This window comes from Bombus impatiens, unplaced genomic scaffold, assembly GCF_000188095.3.
Source record: "Bombus impatiens unplaced genomic scaffold, BIMP_2.2 scf_1461, whole genome shotgun sequence".
Classification (NCBI taxonomy): domain Eukaryota; kingdom Metazoa; phylum Arthropoda; class Insecta; order Hymenoptera; family Apidae; genus Bombus; species Bombus impatiens.
In genome coordinates this window covers 109,482-129,507 of record NT_177880.1, presented here as the reverse complement: position 1 = coordinate 129,507, position 20,026 = coordinate 109,482, and the positions used below count along the sequence as shown (strand labels likewise).

General features: G+C 36.5%; 2 protein-coding genes across 2 annotated transcripts; one reads left to right on the top strand and one right to left on the bottom strand.

The window, feature by feature from the left end:
- Window positions 1–707: 707 nt before the first annotated feature.
- Window positions 708–9,989, bottom strand: LOC100748471. The gene is made up of 5 exons (XM_012392588.3): window positions 9,624–9,989; window positions 5,404–8,892; window positions 5,197–5,331; window positions 3,126–5,093; window positions 708–2,772 (listed from the first exon to the last, which is right to left on the bottom strand). Exons 1-5 carry the CDS (start codon window positions 9,987–9,989, stop codon window positions 922–924), a joined length of 7,809 nt encoding a protein of 2,602 aa, XP_012248011.1. The 3' UTR covers window positions 708–921.
- Window positions 9,990–10,225: 236 nt separating this feature from the next.
- Window positions 10,226–12,370, top strand: LOC105681633. Its single transcript, XM_024371635.2, has 3 exons — window positions 10,226–10,973; window positions 11,316–11,480; window positions 11,567–12,370. The coding sequence occupies exons 1-3, from the start codon at window positions 10,592–10,594 to the stop codon at window positions 11,650–11,652; spliced, it is 633 nt and encodes a 210-aa protein (XP_024227403.1). The 5' UTR covers window positions 10,226–10,591; the 3' UTR covers window positions 11,653–12,370.
- The last annotated feature ends 7,656 nt before the right edge of the window (window positions 12,371–20,026 follow it).

The window sequence follows — 20,026 nt, the reverse complement described above, 5'->3', positions numbered from 1 at the left end:
CATTCTAAGCTTAAAACCTGTGTCATTATCATCATAGAATAAATTTTTTTTAAATAATATACATTACTTATATATCATTATGTTGTAATTTTGTTGTAAGTTTGTAATTTTAATGTTAATTGCCGTCCATCATAGAATATTCTTCTTACTGATTTGTACCTTTTTTGTCAAATAAATTACGACTTGATCAATGTAGATCTCTATCTAATTATTAAATAGTATGTTATTAAAAATATGCTTCTATCCATAAGATAAATATTTCTCTTCATTTTCTTGAATACTTATTTCACAGTAACTCTGACTTGCAGAATTTTGAAATTTTAAAAAATTCCACATCACGGAGCCCAAGGTGAACCACCTTCATATTTTGGATTCCAAATTGGAAGATTGTAGGATTACAAAGGACAATACTCAATAACTGTTGAGAAGTCATAAAGAACTAGATGTGTATCTAAATCAATTCTCTATATTACATCCCAGACTGCATAAACGAGCAAGTATCTGTAGAAACAAACATGGTACATTAAACAGCATGGAATACGAAATTAAATCATACTAAATTTTTTACAATATCTCTCTATGAATATTTTATTAACCACAAATACCTACATCGAGACGTAAATTCAATAAAACATAAAATATCTGATGTTTAAAATCCATGTAATTTATTAAATCAAAATCAAAATCAAAATCAACAACACAGTACTCATTTACTTACAAGAATTTAAAGACGTCTCATCAAAAAATCATTAGCCACAAAATAATGTCGACTACATTTAAATATCACGTAATAAAACAATAGACCTTACAAAATGTTAGAGACTAGGCACTAACCTGGCTTCCTCTAAAATCCTTGGCGAAACAAATAAAATAAATTACCCAAAAACAATAATTCAAAATTTTGTTACAATTATCAGTGCATTAGTCGTCTTCCGCGGTTTCAGTAGCTTCCGTTTCCGTAAACGTTTCATCTTCTGTGCCCTCTGTCTCTCCCTCGGTGTCAGGAGAATTCTGCTTCACTTCCATTTCCTCCTCGGTGATGGGATGAATGTCTTCGACAGGTATTCCGCTATCGCCGGCGGCTGATCGTTCCTTTGCTATCTTGGGAAGCCGATGTTTGTAAGTTTTATAAACTTCGCTGGCCATGTCCGCGGTATGAGCACGAAATTCTTGACGAGTAGCGTCGCTAAGAAAACTACGCGCGGCGGCGCATTCCAGCGGTCTTAGCTGTGGAGCAGGTTCGCCAGTGAAATCTACCACTCTTGGATAATCGTCACAGGCTGCCAGCAGGTCGGTAATAGACATTTGCACGTGGCGAGTTGGCTCGAATGAATCAACTACCCGTGCCTCGCACTGTTCCGGCACATGTTGGATCACCCGAGGTTCGAACACAGGCGTAGATTTCTCCAAAGGAGCGGCCTGGCCGAGATTCAGATGCCAAGTGGTACTAATGAGCGTGCTGGTCATGTTATCCTTCTCCAACACTGGCTCTACCGAAGGCAACTCAGGATTCTCCAGTTCGTGGGCTCTGCTTATGCCCATTTCAAGATTCTTGCGATACGTGAGATAAGAAACCCCGTCTGGGGCCGTGTGAGCGCCTGGAATAGGCATACCAGGGTCAGTGACTTTCCCTGGAGTAGTTCTAATAGGATCCAAGAAGACCTTCCTCTTCGCTTCGCGTTTCTTTCCTTCAACAAAGTTAAAGTCCTCCTGTTCAAACGTGAACATGATAGGAGTCAAACGGAAATCGAGTCTCTGATTAGTGTTAAGCATCTTGATCACCGCGTAGACCAGGGAGTTCATGTTCTTACAACGAAGGACATAGATCGCTCCATGGTCCTTGTTGAACAGGGGTGGTCCGACCCAACAGGGATCAGCGACGTAGTATCCATCTTTCGCCGCGAGGGCTGCTAACGTGATTTTGTTGCACTCGATGAGAACGTTCGGTGACTCTTCGAAAGCTTTCTGCAATGCAGTCGCGAGAGTCATTCTATTTCGAGCACCGTATAAAATTCCACAAATACTATCTCTGAAGTCAATAGTCCACAAGTGGGGAAAGATCTTGAAAGAGCTTTGTAAATTGAACCTGTTGAAATGCTTGGCACATTTTTGGATGGAGCTTCTTAAGCTTTCCGTATAATAAGAGTCTCCGCAGATCACGGCTGAATCCAAAATGGCCGGACCCCATCTCGATGGATGACTGAGATACTGCATGGCCAAGACAGCCACGCAAATGGCTGCCTGATTCTTTCCAGCCCGATCACCGAATCGGGAATCGTAAGAGCCAATGGTTCCCCAAACCGAATAGATAAGATTAGACACCTCGACAGCGTAATTGTTCCAGAATTGCTTGACGTTTTTCTTTTCCGATTCTTCCACTTGTTTTTTCTTCTTGGTATTTGATTTTACGATGTCCGGGGCGTGTTTGAAGTTCCAATGATAATCCAGGTACAACCACATAGGATCTTCCTTGAACGTTTTGAACGATGGCACGTTTACCGAGTCCACGTGCAGACGATGAATAAAGAAGCCTGAGGTGTCTTCGAACTGATTAAAGCACATGTTTCTCACCATTTGACAAATACTGGGGAAGATACACAGACAAGCTTTACCACCGTTTGAAACTTTCCTTCCTTTTTCATTGCACTGGTAAGGATCTAAATAGTAATACGCGTTCGTGGCTCTCGAATACCAGAAACCGTAACAGCAGTTGGTGAAATGCAGAATTCCACTTGCGTACGTTTTAAAATATTTTCGTAAATGCTTCCTTACCTGTGATGGATGGGAATAAAAGCAATTTTCATTGTGTGATTTAATCAACGTGTTAGATTAGTACGTACACTGGTTGACAAAAAAGTATTTGAACACTTGTCATAAGAAACTTTTATATACATCGTATGCGTTATATAAATTATTTTGAAATTCCACCGTACAATTCGAATACACATAATATACCTATTCATAAAAAGTTTTTATAAATTCGAATACTTTCGTAAACCATTATATGAAATGTTTTTTCAACATTGAATATTTGAAAAATAGGGGAGAATTGGAGGATAATCTTGGGAAAACGACATTTCATACGCGCTAATCTAACGTAATAAATAAAACATAAATTTGCTAACCTGAACGTAAAAGTCGGTTCTCAAAGTTCGAGGGTTTAGCGTAAGCGTTACCAAAGGAGATGCACAGTCGCGAAAATCGAAGATTCTATTCATCACAGTAACATTACGTAAAATGTGTTCCGTATGAAACTTGGGCTCCGAAAATTCTCTATAAACTGATTCAGCAACCTCGATCACTTTATCTATCATTCCTGGCATGGGACTCTGAATGATATCTCTTTTCACCATCACCGCTAAAGCAGCGACAAAGTAACATCTTTTAACTCTCGGTTCGGTCACGGTATCTCTATTGTTCAGAGCAACCGTTCCCTGTATAAAGATCGGTTTATTTGATTCTGGCACGGTAGGCCTGAATATTGCCTCGAGATCGTAAGGTTTAGCTGGCATTCTATGAATTTCCGCCAGCGAGCTGGTTGGTATCACTGGCTCATGAAGACCTTTTGTATCGTTACAGTCAGGATCAACTTTTTGGGCATAAGAAACCGTAATTACTCTCATCATAAAAACCGTCTCCTCGGGTTGATCGATCTCCTGAACGATCAACTTCAAAAATTCCTTCATATCTATAGAAGTAACGATCCTCAATTTTTTCGTTCTTCTAATTGTCCACCAAGCAAAATGATTTTCATCCTTCTTTAAAACACCCATATGAGAATCACCGCAAATTATAATCGCGCCCGTGTAGTTGAATGTGTCGAACACTTTCTGCAAGGACATCGAGAGATTCCAACCCTCGATACTGTACAGGGTTCCATAGTGCAGAGGTACGAACACCACTCGAAACACGTAATTGGCTATCTCAAACTCGGGTAATAAACCATCAGTCATTTCACTGACCGTTGAATCTTCCGCGGCCAACATGCTGTCGAAAGTATAGTCGGTACTCGCCTCGAACAGTCCCTTTATCGTCCTAACAGACCAGGTAACTGGATCGTGAATCAACGACCAAGCCATGATGCAAAGATCCAAAGGAGTAGTGATTGCTGTATGCGGCTTGAACCTTTTTTCATAAACTTTCCTCCTGACCAACAGTTTTATCGCCTCGAACTCATCCTCCACCTTCTCCGATTCCCTTACAGAAGATTTTTTAAAAGGTGCTAATCGTGGAGCGGTGATTTCATTTTCCAGAACGTCTACGTCGAACATCGAGGCGTTATAATGTTTAATAGGAGCGAAACCAGGAATCGTCATATCGTATACGAGACTAGTTTTCGATTCCTGTTTCACCCAGTCGGCCGACTCGATTAGAGATGCTTCTGATGCGTTAGTTGATACTTCCATTTCCGAGGGCTCTTCGATGCGAACTTCTTCGACTTGCTTCTCCACGCAATGAACCCACTTTTTTCTTCGTTTCTTCTTCGCTCTCTTTCTCGTCTCCATGTGAGCTATACATATCGTGTATATTCGATAGGGTTTCTTAATATTTTCACCGACGTTAGCTTCGATCTTATCGATCATCGCGCTCATGTTGCAAAATTCCATAAGACAGGAGTATCCTTCCTCTGAAACATTACCCTTCTCGTCACAGGGATAAGGATCGTACAAATAATATCGATCGTTGGCCGTCCAAAAGGCGTACGAGCAATTGATAAACACAATGATTCCGGTCTTATCTTTCTCGAAGAAATTGTCCAGCACGAATTCCAGCTCGTCGTCCTCGCAATTTTTAGGATCCGCGTAAACAGCCTGCTTCGTGATCACGTTGTAAACCGTATCGAGAATTTCGATATGATGGAACCATCGATATGGTTTATACCGTAGTTTCCCGGTTTGTTGATAGATCTTGTCTCCGAGAAATATGAATTGATCTAAAATCTTCCCGGAGAAACGATCTGGATCCAGTTTGATCTTCGCCAGAATACACAGCAGAGCGGTAAAGAAGCAAGATTTGAAGTGACAGATTTGGACTTCGTCGCGATTTTTGAAACATATGTTACCATGAAGTATTCGGATTCCATCTTGCGTCAGCTTAGAATGAAAATAAGTAATATTCATACAATAATTTATAATAATTTCCTGTTCGATATTTACTTTAAACGAATCATTATCTCACTTAAAGAATGGTGCTTACTTTTAAACCACGCGAATCTTGCACAGACCTTTTCTTTTGATTACCCACTGTGTTCCTTTTAATCGTCGTCGTTTCAGACTCCATCGGTTTAGTAAGTTCAGAAATTTTGGTCTCCATAACTTTTGGTTCTGTCTGCTATCACGACGACGAAAACATCGTAAATAGATATATAAATTTCCATTCTATAATAACTATTTTAAAACGAACCTGATCCTTTGTTTTAAAGTCAGGGAAGAACAGTTCTAACAATAGATCCTCCGTATTGCAGAGAACCTTCTCCATCAAAGCATCGCCTTCGTCAGCTTTGCTCAACAAACATTTACGTTTCTTCTTTTCAATACAAGTAATCGTCCTCTTCTCAGAAATCGGCGTTTTAATAATCGGTCCGAGTGGTATCAACGTTGGTCGTATACGAACTCCCACAGGTACTTCCGGTAAAGGCTCTTGAACATATTCTTCGGCCCTCCTCTGTTCTTCCTCCAACCTCCGTAGATCTTCTAATCGGAGAGCCGTGGCAAGATCTTCATCTTGTATATACATGTCGTTAATAGCTCTCAGAGGCATCAGACAGATTGGCAAAATTCTAGAGTATAAATATTTTTTCGGAGACAGTTTAATCATTTTTGAAGGTTTCGCTTCCTCCAATACCCCTGACGGTACGATCATCGTCGACTTAGCCAAGATAATCATAGAAATTCCGCCTTTCCTTTTTACATCTAATCTGGAGTCTATGGAGAATCTCGATACTAAAGATGGAATGGATCTTTTGGCTCGTTTCGCTTCCAAAAGCTTCAATAATGTTTTACTAGATGGCATAACGTAAGGAGGAGGATGATTGTACTTTAACTTCTCTAAGGCTATCTGTTCGTGCACCTGGTCAATGGTTTCTTCGTTTTCGTCAAAGACCTTCATGTTGGACGTAAGTAGAATTAGGTTCAAACGATAGGGTGCATCAGGTTGATCTTGTTCCTGAGCCTCTAGCAATGGATCGATTAAAGGCTTTTCCTCTTCCTCGTATAACTTTCTCACAGGTCTCCTACCTTCTTCCTCTTCCTCCTCCTCTTCCTCTTCTTCGCCCATAACCTCCACGTCTACGACATCTGGTTCTTCCTCAACTTCCTCTGCCTCCTTTAATTCAGCCTGTAACTTTTCTAGATCGTCGTCCGTGATCGGTAGAAATCTCGTTTTGAATTGCTCGATCACGGCATCTTCTGGAACTATTATTTCCTCCTCAGTAGCATAAAGGCCAGGCTGTATCGAGTCCAGTCCGACGAAGTGAATTATAAAGGAAGGATCGTTGAATTCCAACACGCCGTAAAGAAGATCGGTTAATTCGTTCAAACTAGCTACTACTGCAAATGAAGCCGGATAGTCGCGAAGACGCCAACCCTCTGTGTCGCTTCCGTATGGATTGAACATGAAGAAGTTCGGGCCCTCTTTCCAAATACCATACATCAGTCTCTTGTTCTCCAAGATTAATTCTCGATATCGGTTGAAATAACATTCGAGAGCCTCTGCAAGATTTGCCAAAGGACTCGCTTCACCTTGAATAATTTTCATCTTCGTCTTAAAGAACACATCGTTCTCTCCCATCTTTATTCTTTGGGGTAACATCGTCATATCCAAGTGACTTGGTTTAGGTAACAATTTCTCTTCAACTTCACCTTCTCTCTCTTCTTCCTCTTCCTCTTCTTCCGCTTCTTCTTCAACTATTTCTTCGGGATCTCTCGTCTTAGGACGTCCCTTTCTAATCCAATCTATAATCTCGTCGAAAATTCTGTTGCTGACGTCGACCAGTTGATCGATATCCATGTTTCGCCACTTGGTGGGATTCTTCAATCTTCTATAAGCCAAAACCGCGAGAGCTGCTATCAGTCCTTGCTTTCCCCTCGACCATTCGTCAAAATTTTCGTCCAAACAGTTCTTCGACCCCTGAAGGATCAAACGATTAGGATTTATCACTTTGTAACCCTTGACTAACTTCACAACTGGTTCTTCAACAGGCTCTTTCTCTTCGATTATTTCAGGACCTTCTTCCTCCTCTTCTTCTGTAATGTCGCCAGCTTCCGCCCGCAATCTCCTTATATCTTCTTCTTCTTCCTCTTCCTCTTCTCCCCAAAGTTCTTCCTCTGGCTCCTTCTTCTCTTCAGGTGGCACGATTACGTAAGTCGTAGGCTCGTCATCCGTCATCATATAATTCTCCGCGTCTGTTAGCAGATTTGGAACCTGGACCTCCACGTCCCTCATTTTATCCACATCCGGTCGTATTCTTGGTTTCATATCGACCACTTCGTTCAGCTTTAACGCGTCGTCCTTGACCATCGGTAATGGCGATAATGCTTGCGGCCTGCGGTTCGTACCTTTCTCTCGATAGATCACCTTCTCCAACGGACCGCCAGGTGTGGTTCCAGTCTTCACGTACAGGACTCGGACCCCGTGGATCACAAAAGGATCTCTGTCCCTACTACCCGTGTTCTCCATAATGGTCTCCACCACTTGATTGATCGAGCTGTTCATCGTCACACAGGCAGCTTCCCCAGGATTCGCTGAACCATCTATCTCAGCCGAACTACTTCGGAATCCTTCTTCGTCACAGGCAAAGGGATCCATGAAATAGTACGTGTCGTCGTGTCTCCAAATTGCATAGAAGAAATTCTTTATCTCGAGCAGACCGGTCACTTGAGTCTGAAAGAACTCGCGTATACCATCGTCAATCCCGAGTTTACCTTTTTTCTGTCCGTGACCTGGGACAACGTTCGTTCGAATCTTCACTTTCGCGGAGTATGCTCCGAGAATGATGTCACCCATGATATCGTCCAAACGAAGCTCGAACTCTTTATCATCCAAATCTTTATCGAGAACGCGTACCAGATCGACGAAATATATATTGGATTGATTAAAAATTAGATCGATCAGAGCACTGGTCCACTTATTGGCGTTCACCAGTCGCGAATAGACCAGAGCTGCCAGAGCTATAATCAGGAATGTTCGACTACGAAGTGGGGCTGGAATTACAGGATGTGTAACGTGATAAGAGCCTTGGACCACAGCTCGATACTTCTCCTGCATTTTATAACCACTCGGTCGTCTTTGTGCTCTGTGATTCGCTCTCTCCTGCTTCTCAGCATCCACTGGTTGAGTGTAATGATCCACGCCACTAATCGCTATCGCGTAGAGAACGAAAGGCTCGTTCTTCACGTTGCTCTTCTCGAGGATAATAAAAAGAAGTCCTATTAGATCCTTGACCAAAAACAGCTTAGCTATTCCACTGACTCCATCACCTGCTGGTTCGCAATTCTCTTTCCTTGGCTGACCATCGAACAGATTATAATACTTCGAGTCTTTCCAAATCGCCACGTTCAATACTGATGATGCCAAAATACCAGCGTTGTAGCGTTTGAAGAATAAATCCAAGGCTTTGACCAGATGCAATTCCGTCACCTCTGTGGAGCGAAATTTGCCAGCGTATGCAGCCTCCTCGATGCTGACGTTAACGGTCAACTTGCCTTGCACGCATAGAGTCCTCTTTAAATCGAGGATCGACAGCATTCGTCGATCGTCCGTGTTTATGTCTTTATATGATTCACAATAAAACGTATCTCCATCTTCGATAATCTGATCGATAACCGCCTCGTTCCAACAACGGGATTTATAAACTGTTGTTGTCGCAAACGCCGCGATCGCTGTTGCTCCACCCTATCATCGAAATAATAGGTAGCAGCGATAAGTTGCGACAGAAAGTCTCTTGCACCGATTAAGATTGCATCTTTGCAGGTATGTTAAGTAGATAAAATTGCATAAACCCTGCGATTTCGTTGAATTTGATCAAAAGAAAGCTCTTTCAAGCGGAAACCATTAAATGAGTAGATGAAGATTGTGATAATTCGTTTTAAGTTGTGCAAGTTTAATATTATAACTACACAGTACGTAATACTTTGGTCATGAAATATTTAATAATGGTAGAGCCTAATAGTTAAAATGATTATCTTAAATTACAGATATTATTTAATATTTATAAAATTATTTTAATTTCAGATATACTATTAGATGAACATGACAAGACAATTTCTTGTTGATTTTGTGATTCTGATGTCATTTGGTGGCAAGATTCCTGCAAATAACTGACAAATGTGTGAAATTTTCTGCAAAATCAAACGAGTAATGATTTTTTAAATGTTTGACAAACTGCAAAAAGACATGTTTCATTCTCTGATCAAATAAATGGTTAATTTTGGTTACGTGAAATTGATTAGCGAATTTTTAAATTGCTTGTCATGCTCTTCTTTTGTAGTCTTCATATGCTACCAATATTTTGTCAAAAGAGATCTGCAAAGACAATCCGTTCAACGAAAGTAACTTCGGTGAACTTTCAAATTCCTCAAGTGTGATACAGCTAAGTTTACGATGGTCCCGAAAATTTTATTTACCTGATGACCCCTGGACAATGGTGAAAACTTTGGCATGTTAATATGAGTCATCCCTTCACGAACACCATATCTAACGCAGGTTGGAAGCTCTGGCCTGATCGCGGTCAGGGAATACGTATCATTTGGCAAATCGAGATGCAAATTTAGGTCTTTGTGCTGCTCTTCGAGGTCTTCGTCGAGCTCATCGCTACTCGGTGCATTGTCATCGGCGGCTCGAACAACATCTGTAACTCGACCGATAGCATTCACAGTTTCCGAAGAAACAATCTCGTCGCATTCTGCGAGTTGCTTCAGTTTGTGTTTTTGTACTTGCTTCTTTCGGTTTACGTCGAGCCCTGATTTTGATTTCAAATCTTTTTGAACCATTGCGCTTAATTACCAAGTTACTGGTTTATACAATGGAATTTGAACGATTCTAAGACAGTAGGAATCATGAAAGAAAGGTTGTAGCATTTTAAGTTCACACTTGATTTAGCATATAATCTACATTTTCTTAAAAAAAATTGTATCAAATAACTTTGTGCATTTACACGATTATTTCTAATAGGAAGTGATAATATTTTAACATTTTCAGGTACTTTCTACGTTACTTAAAATTTTGCCATGCTTGGTAAATTATCTGTCAAAAATTCTACAAAATATAGTATGAAGTTTACTACGTACGGAGATTGCATACAATGTTACGTCTATCTCAAACGAAAAACAAGCGAGAAAGTTTAACGTGGTTCTTCTAATAAATTCATAGACCTGACAAAATGCATTCATGTAAAATCCACACCAGAGGAACCTTTTAAAAACTCAACATGGATTTACCGTAGCCAGTTAATCATGATTATCAAAAATCAATCAGGATATTCCCATACAAAGATGTAAATAGGCGCATCCACCTATCAACCCACTTCTCAATACAACACACATTGAACTCTTAAAAAGATTGGTATTGTTATAAACTTATCTTTATATAAAATATGGATCTTCGTCGTAAAGCCGATTGTCGAAAATACAGAAAATGGAAAGAGGAACGAGCAAAAGAATCAAAGGGAACGAAGAAAGAAATCAAAAAACGAAGACGCAGAAAACTAGTAACCGATTGTATCAATGAAGGCGAGATAGAAGAAGTTATGCCTAAAACCGTAATGAAAGTAAAATATCGAAAATGCAGAAAAAAGAAGAAGAGAAAGAAGTCAAAGAAATTGATTAGGAAACTGGTTAAACGAGTTTCGTTCGCAGAGCTAGTGTTAGGATGTATAAAACCCTCGATAGAAGAGAGGCAATTCCTTCTTAATCCACGTCATATTGGTTGCCTAGGATTTAGTGTATCTAAAATGGATATTACATCGGAAAGCCCAGGTAAGATGAAAGTAACGATCTTTTGAATGTAAACATCGCTAATTAAATTAAGTTACAAAGGTACTTTCCTTCTTTTAAACGACATGCACTCTTTTCTAATTTTTAACACATTCGTTTCTATCAAAGATATTTTGCACATTTGTTCAACCGCTAACTGTGCGAATGCAAATCATTTTTGCAATGAACTTACTTTATTAATACTTTATACCACCTTTTACATTTTACATAAGACTATTTACATTTAATCGTTCCTTTGCAAACTAGCGCAATTACGTCAATAATATTAATTAAAGGAACAGAAATAATTTCAATTCTCGTTCATATTACGCATTTCTGTGGTAGCAACAAGCCAGACTTACATGAGCCAACAGAAAAGCCGCGGAAGGAAAAGAATCTGTACAAAACCCTGTACGGAAAGGTCGTCTCGTAGAGCCTTAGGAGAATCGGAATCAGAAGACAGTGAATGCGACAGCATTTGTTCCTTCGATAGTCGCATATGTCTTGCAGGTATCGTCGATATCATTAAAGAGAATAATATTAACGACACACTAAAAATCAGTATTTATTTGCGAAAAATGTATTATACTGAATAGGTGTAAAGTTAACAGCAAAGGATAAAGAGGAGATGAAAAAGTATCAACGCGAAGCTCATCAATCCAGTTCTAAAACAGAGAATTAATTTCCTTCTCCCAATTGCAGCCATAGAAACATAACAAATGAGGAAAAAATAAAACAGTCAAGGCACAAAGATGGTAAATTAAAAAAAAATTGACAAATCATAGAAACTAATTAACCGGATTGAAAAAGTGTTTACCAGAATACATTAGCAAAAACAAATAACGAGATGAATATAATGTTCAAAAATACAATTTGATAATAGTCGTCCTTTACACATTTTATATACGCGTAACGATACAACCCTAGTTGATGATCCGAAAGTATTTCACACACCGTATACGTAAAGGTAAAACGAGTTTCCACTAGCTTCTGCTGAGCAGAAGATCCTTCCGTGAACCGTTTAATCCGACTATACGGTAAAAGGTACGAATGACCGGGTAATTAGGCGATTTGCACGACTTGTTCACCACAAAAGAATGTTGCTTATAATCAACATCAATAGTCGATAATTATCGACTATTAGTAATAAGCGGATGAGGCTGATACATTCTAACAAAACTGAAAGCAGATCCAGAACTACAGAAACATGTCTGCTACTACTGCTTCGATCAATAATGAGATTGCAAAATAGAAATTTATTGTTAACAGAACAAACCTTGAAATATGTAATGGAGAAATGGTTCTAAAATCCAGATCTAGTATCGAGAAAAACATGATATAGATTGAGATTTCCTTCTTAAAAAGTTTGTAAATAAAGAAACCAATTTATTATCTTCAATTAGAAGTTAGAGATATTGTATTTAACAAGAAAGAAGATTTAAAATTGAAATCTTTATCTCTCTTTATTCTTTATCTCTCTAAGCACTGAATTGGATTATACTTTGACTTATTATCTTTATATATATATATATATATATATATATATATATATATACATATTTATTCGCGCAGCGTATGCACTACACATGTGGCCAAATTAAAAAAAATACTAGCAAATCGTAAACCGGTTGAGTATTAGCACAGTATAGATACAGAAATTTCTAATTAGTTCACTAATCGGCGTATAAAACGGCGTGGTTATTTATGCCACTAACAAAATTAAGTTGTTAAGTGACTTGGAAACAAGTTTGTTGCAGCGAATCACCCTAAGTCAAATGACAGACAATATGTGTCTTCACGCAAACCATCTTATCTGTTAGTAGAAGCAACCAACAGTAGTTATCATTCGATGATTTCAACCCGGTTCGAAAAAGTCTGCGATAAATTGAACTGTCTTTGTCAGTGTGTGAACGTTTGTCAACGAAGACGCCCAAAACGGTACTAAATCTAAATATTTAAAAATTTCCGAAATTCGATGGTGATCGGACTTAGTGTCATCACAGGAACGAGATTAGACACATGAAAATGTTCTGCTACACCAAGGCACCAAGGTCAATTTGTAAGTAAGAAAATTATAACCTTTCATACGATTAAATTGCCGCAGTAAAAATGAAATAATTATTGCAATGCGACGTTATTGACGTTACGCTGATATCTTTTATTAAAATTAATAAGTGGACTATACTTACCGCAGAACATTAGCAAGCGTATAGATTTATATCTACCTTATTATGTGGGATAACACACGTATCCTGAAAGGCATTTATTTATATATTCAATGCTCTAATTATTTATGATAATTCCGAATATAATTACCATGAAGGCAAGAAACATATTACCTTCAATCGTCGCTGGATAACAATGCATTCAATTTGAACAAGCATAAAGTCCATTGAAAAAATATCGCACAACTTCGTTTTTATAGAGATGGTATAGATTTCTCGAATAAAGTTGCAAACCTACTTCCACAGAAATTTTATAAATGGAGCTGCTTTCGTTTCCTAGATGATTTAACGTTATCTTGCTGTCATCGGATCGAGACAAATACAAGACGCGTCGTGACATAATTGGGTTCGTACAGTTCCTTTGGAATCCTGTAACAAGAAAAGAGCTTCTTTTTCCTACAGGTTCTCAACCTCTTTCGCGACTGCCGCACAATCACGACACATTTTGGATGACCATGATTTATTGCTATTTATTTCGATTTATCGCTATCGCTCAATCTTCTATTAACGTCGTTCGTGATTTCTCAAATTACTTTCCATAGATTTTGACAATTACTTGAGGAAGAACACGGTAAGTTACGGTGTCTATCGTTTTACAGACAGTTTAAAAATTCGGTATGTTATCGCTTAGACGAAAATGCAAAGAGTTTATGTTGATATTCATCTGTCATTTTGACAAATTTAGGAGTTACAGCGTCAACCGAACGTGAACGAAACAGTGGTTATGTTAAATGCGATTTACGCATACCGTGAATTCACGGGTAACAATTTATTAAAATCACATTGTTAAGCAACTTCCGTGTAGACATAACAGTCTCACGAGTAAACGTTGCGCATTACGCCCGAAAGCGATCGCATTTCTTTTGCAACGTTCCACCTTACACTTCCATGTAAGTATATAACATGATCTTGCCTCGAAAGAATATAACACCATAACGAACACACAGGCAAATATCGTAACCGTTAAAAGTGGCCGTTAAGTTTCGAAAGATCAAGAAAATATACATTGCGCGCGTCGATATATTGGAAAAATATAACCAGGAAATGTAATAACGTAAATAACGTAATAGGGAGTAATAATTAATAGGTTTGTTAGCGTGAGTAACGAACGTGAAAAACAAACTTATACAAAAATGGTGCAAACAAACAGTGTGATTTATCTATATATCTTATAATACGTAATATTTTCACGCCACGATTAATAGTAAATCGGTGTAGCAAGAATGAAAAAAATGTCTCAGTATATAACTTCTGATATTAATTGGTTTGGTGGAACGAAATTTTCCTTCAGGGAACGAGTTGTTGCAATTCGATGATTATGGGATATTAGAGATGTAGAAATTTATTATTGAGATATAACAATGATAAAGAGTAAATAGTATAGTCGATAGCATAATGTAACATACATATGTGTAGAAATCACTGACAACTGTTCAGGCTTGCGTACAAAAGTTATTGTAAACAATAGTGAAATTACTAGAAAGTGTAGGATCCGTCATGCTTTAACGTGAAAATATTCTTGACGCCAACGATTAGAATTATTATGAAACGCCAAACTTGCGAAAATAATCAATAAAGATATGTCACGAAAAACAATGGATGCACGTTCAATATACAATACAACAATACAGTACAACAATACCTTCTGAAAAGAAAATTATCAAAAATTTGTTATTTCGATATTTGTTGATATAAAGCACGCGCATGATGAAACAAACACGCACTTGTTCACAGAGTTCCGTATAGATTGTTAAACGCGATACAACAGTGCGCTTTCTGTATAGCGAAATTGGTCGCTCTTATGCAATAGAAAATAATCGTATATAAATTTTTTGTAAATCAAGTGAAATGTGTACATTTTTACAACGATCTGTCACTAGGTTCTTGTGAACAACCTCGTTTCATCGATTATTTTAGCTCGATTCCATTCTCTTATGAAACAAATTTGCATACTCAAGAATTTCCATAAGACATACTTGCATGTGTAAAATTATATAATTTATATCTGACAACATTGAAGAAGGGAATAAAGTACGAATAGTATAATTTCATGAAACTTGTGTTATGATCGGATGTAATAGGACGAGGAGCAATTAAAACATACTTTATGGATATACTAGAAAACAGGTATTTCCACAAAACGTCAGAATCGGATATGTATTATGTAAATCGTACGTGATATGAATACTAATTTATTGTATAACATATCAGTTAATTATTGTCCCACGTGATAGTCTGCGGTGACAATCTCATATGTAGTGCCGTGCGTTTTGATCTAGATCACGAAATCAACGATCTCGATGCGAGCTAATTTTCCATCTACAGAATAAACACAATATTTTCATACATTGTGTAATCCTTAAATTACGCAAATTCATTCTATTGAAAGAAATAACTTACCAAATACCTTTATTCAAAATACAAACTCTTTCTCATTCAACATTATCACTAATGAGAAATAACTACACGACAGGTGCGCATAACTAAGAACATATTTTTCTTAAACTATGTGGTATCGTGCAACGTGTAAAATTATTATACAATTAACAGGTGGAAAAAATAGATGAAGTAGTTGATCTGTTAGTATAATAGTACAAAACCTGCTTAGTTTTCATTCTCTTTTATTTCTAACATATAATATTTGCAGTTACGTTATTATCCTAGAACGAACATGATTCGCAATTTTACACAAACTGCAAAACGATTGTTTATCATTAAGATACACCTTGAACGACATTTTCCAGATCTCGTTAAGTTTGTGTTATAATAGATATTTGTAAGAAAAAAAATCTGACGGCAAACTAATTATTTGTTTCGCAGAATCTATATGGATTAGCATTAAATGCGTCTGTGATCAGATTCCTCGACTAATTAGAACTTGATCGCGTTTATTACCTGCTTAGATACGCCATATTGATTAAAGTAAACAACGTAACAACCTATTTATAAAGTACAAATATCATGCTACTGTACACTCCAAATACAGTAGCATGATATTTGTACAATACAGTACAGTCCAAATGATCACGTATAAATTTTTATATTTACCACATTTATTTAATTAGACATATACCGCGATATCAACTGAACATACGTTTTTATTGTACGAAGCATCAACTTCATTCACTTCCGCGAGTCCCAAAAGAATATTCAACTTATTACATAGAACATCCATTGTAATAAAAATTGTGAATCAATATACAAATAAGGTAGTTTCATAGAATAAGTAAGATATAATATTCCACATATTTCCAAGAAAAAAAATAAAATTAATTATATCATGTTTTTAAACAGATTCACGCTGACTTATTGATTGATTATTATATTAATTATTATATTGATTATTATATTATGTATCCACCAAAAAATAATTATCCTAAAATATGATATATTCAAGTAGTTCAACAGTAAAATATATGCTTATATATTCAGCAGATTTTTTACATGACAGTTGTTTTTAATTTATTTTAAAAGTTCCATTTCATTGACCAACTATCATTTAAATTGATCCTCAAGTTGTATATTCAACCTCTTTATGGCTATTTTTTATTCAACCACTATAACCGAATGTACATATATTTGGAATATGCGCCTCTAAAAAGTACTGCACTCTGCGATTCCTTTTTAAAACCTAACAGTTTTTATAACGAGAAACTGGTTGAAGAGCAATCGAGATATATACGTAAATAAGCACCAAAATCACTTTAGTTCCTTTTTCTTCATAACCACTAACGTCACGGGCGAAACCCTTTTCTCCCGCTAAACTTGGTATTTGCATCGTTATCTTGCCCAGCAACCGAACTGGACACGAGCAAACTTCAAGTATGCAAATAGTAACCAATCGGAATTTTTCACTACAGAAATGCGAAGGAAAGGTTGGCTTTTAGGACCTGCGACGAGTTGCTTTACCTTCTGGGATACTGGACATATGAAAATAATTTGTAGATTCTTTGAATAAAACATCTGAAATTAGACGCGCCTTTATTATGTCGTGGGCAATAACGCATCGTACATTTTTTATCTTGAGGATTCGATGTTTCCCGAAAATAATTTTATATGGATATATGCTGTTTGAGATAATTAAAGAAACATTAATTGCACAATTATAAATTATAATATTTCTTCCATAAACTTCTCAATAAAATAACAACACGAATTTAAGAAAACAATTCACCGACCAAATTAACAATTAATTTGTAGTTCAGTTTAATTTAATTATCCTATATACCTAGACATCCTTATCTGCATAATGAAATTTATTATCTGACTCTCGTTCGCTGTTGAAATATTGATTAATTTACACATAGCGTATGTAATATTATTTCGAAATTATCACGAATATTGCATGAAAAAACAAAAGTAGATAAAAAATAAAGATATACATGAAGTTTCTATATCTCTGACACCGACCTAAACGTTTGGTAAAAGTGGTTGGCAATTAAATGGTATCAGGTTCAGCCCTGTATGTGGTTTACACTGCATTGCACTTACGAGTTCTTGTTACATAATAATATCGTACGTGCAAGAATATGTGAAAACCTGCCACTACTATTCCAGATAGAAGCGACAGAATAAAATACGTAACATAAAAATACGTAAACTGTTCGATCTAACCTACAATTTAACCTAGACCCGACCTAATTTTCGCTGAGAATAAAAATAACATACATCCAAATATGAAATCGTGTTATCAGTTCGCTGATAAGGTATATCGCGTAAATAGCACAAATAAGCAAAAAAATTCGGTTACGACGGAGATTCACTTAAATCACCCCCGTTTCTCGTTTAAAGATACTTGAAAAATCGATAACTTGTGCTCTAGCCTAAGTAGCAAACGTGTTGTTACACATTACGTATGATATACAAACTATTAATTGCGCCACAATTCTAGTAATATAATTTATGATATCCCATATTCGAGATTTCAAAGAATGAATGATCGCAAGCGTTTAAAGTCTTGAAAACCTATTAATCACGAACTATTAAAGCGAACTAGCAAGTAGCCAACTTCAATAAACAGAAAAGGTGCAATTGCTCACAACAATAAACTACGCATCGCGAAATGATTTTGTTCGTTTTTATTTAACAAATTATATTATATTTATAAAAACTACCAGAGATGCACTTTATAATTAAACTATCTAATTAATTTAATAATTAGTTATAATTAAATTAATTATTCGGAATTTGTGGGATTTTCTGAACGAGACATTGATTAGTAATAGGCAATTAAAAATCAGTAACTAAAATATCTCTATACGATCGTTTCACTCAAAAGCTTTCAAGACAATTCGGTTTTTACAGTAATTGTATTAGCATCGCGTACCAATGCAAAATATTAGTAATACTTTTATCTGCTTTTGTTCTTTTCATTTATTTTATCGTGCTACGAGTGGAAAACTTCAAAGATAGCCCACAAAACGAATAATCACAGTTTCTAAGTAATCAATCGCATACTGGCATATTTCTTGTCCATAACATGCAATTATTTATTGCGTCTATCTATCTTGTAGTTGTTTCCTTGATTGAAGAAAAAATTGGCAGTAATTAAAGGAAAATGTAACAAACATTGCTTTTTTTCGCACTACAATTAGCAATAAGCGTCAAATGAACGTGTTTCATATTAAATTCGTGGATCATACGATTTGCGTCACGTCTATCGCCGGAATAACTTCAAGATTTCCGGACCTAATATGCAAATTACACAAGTAATTTGATATACAAAAAACATTAAGAGAAACATTTTGCGCAGGACTGTAATTTAATAAGTAACATGTTACTTGTATTGTAAGTATTTAATGGCAAAAAGTCAAATCTTATCGAATTGTCAATCTCTTCAATAAGATAAATATTCGTTCTGTATTCTCATCAATTCAAATCACTGGATTAATATTTATAGTATTAATATTGATAAAATAATACTGTCAAATAAATTATTATTTAAAATTATTTAAAATTATTTAGAATTCATGATTCCGTATTAAAATTCTTGTAGTATGATCGAAGGTAATCATCATTATCAGAAATCATAATCATTGTTACCTTGCGAGGATCTAAAAGAAAAATTAAACTGATTACGAAAGTTGTAAAATGTCATTCCTCTCCTAATATATGTACGTAATACATAAACATTAAGATAACGATATTAAGATAAGAATACTTCAATAATCCACTAAAATAATAAAGCGTACTGATTTATAAGTTTTCCTTTATAGATATGGTTATCAATTGTTCATTACTGTTCGTTTCATTGACCAAAAATTTCTTGTATCATCGTCCATCAATTAAAATCCACCGTTTTAAAAGACAAAAGGGTGCAAGATAGAATCAATATCGAAGATGTATAACAGAATGTAGTCCTTCGTCATTTGCTTCTATTATCGTTGCAATTCTAGAATACAGATAGAATTCGAGCTCTGGTAGTCGTTAATGCTCGATTAATAAAACAATACGCAGAATTATGTACGTTCCAAAGCAATGCTGCTATCTATTTCGTTTATTCACAGAAACGTACCTTGATAACCGTATTAATTTCCGTAATATTTCCTATTGCCAGGGAATACAGACAAACGTATGGTGAATCGGTGTTATTCACGATACTATTATCTGAATTGTTAATTATTTTAGCCGAAAGCATCAATTACTTCTAAATTTAGAATGTTTTATAATATTAAACTGCATTAATCGTACACCAAGTTTTGCAAATAAAGGTAAACCAGTAAGATGTAAGGACAACAACCATTAAACTTGATCAAGGAAAAAGTAACTGTACAAAATGGAATGGAATAATGACGAATTATTGCCCCCCCCCCCCCCCCACCCCCCCCCCCC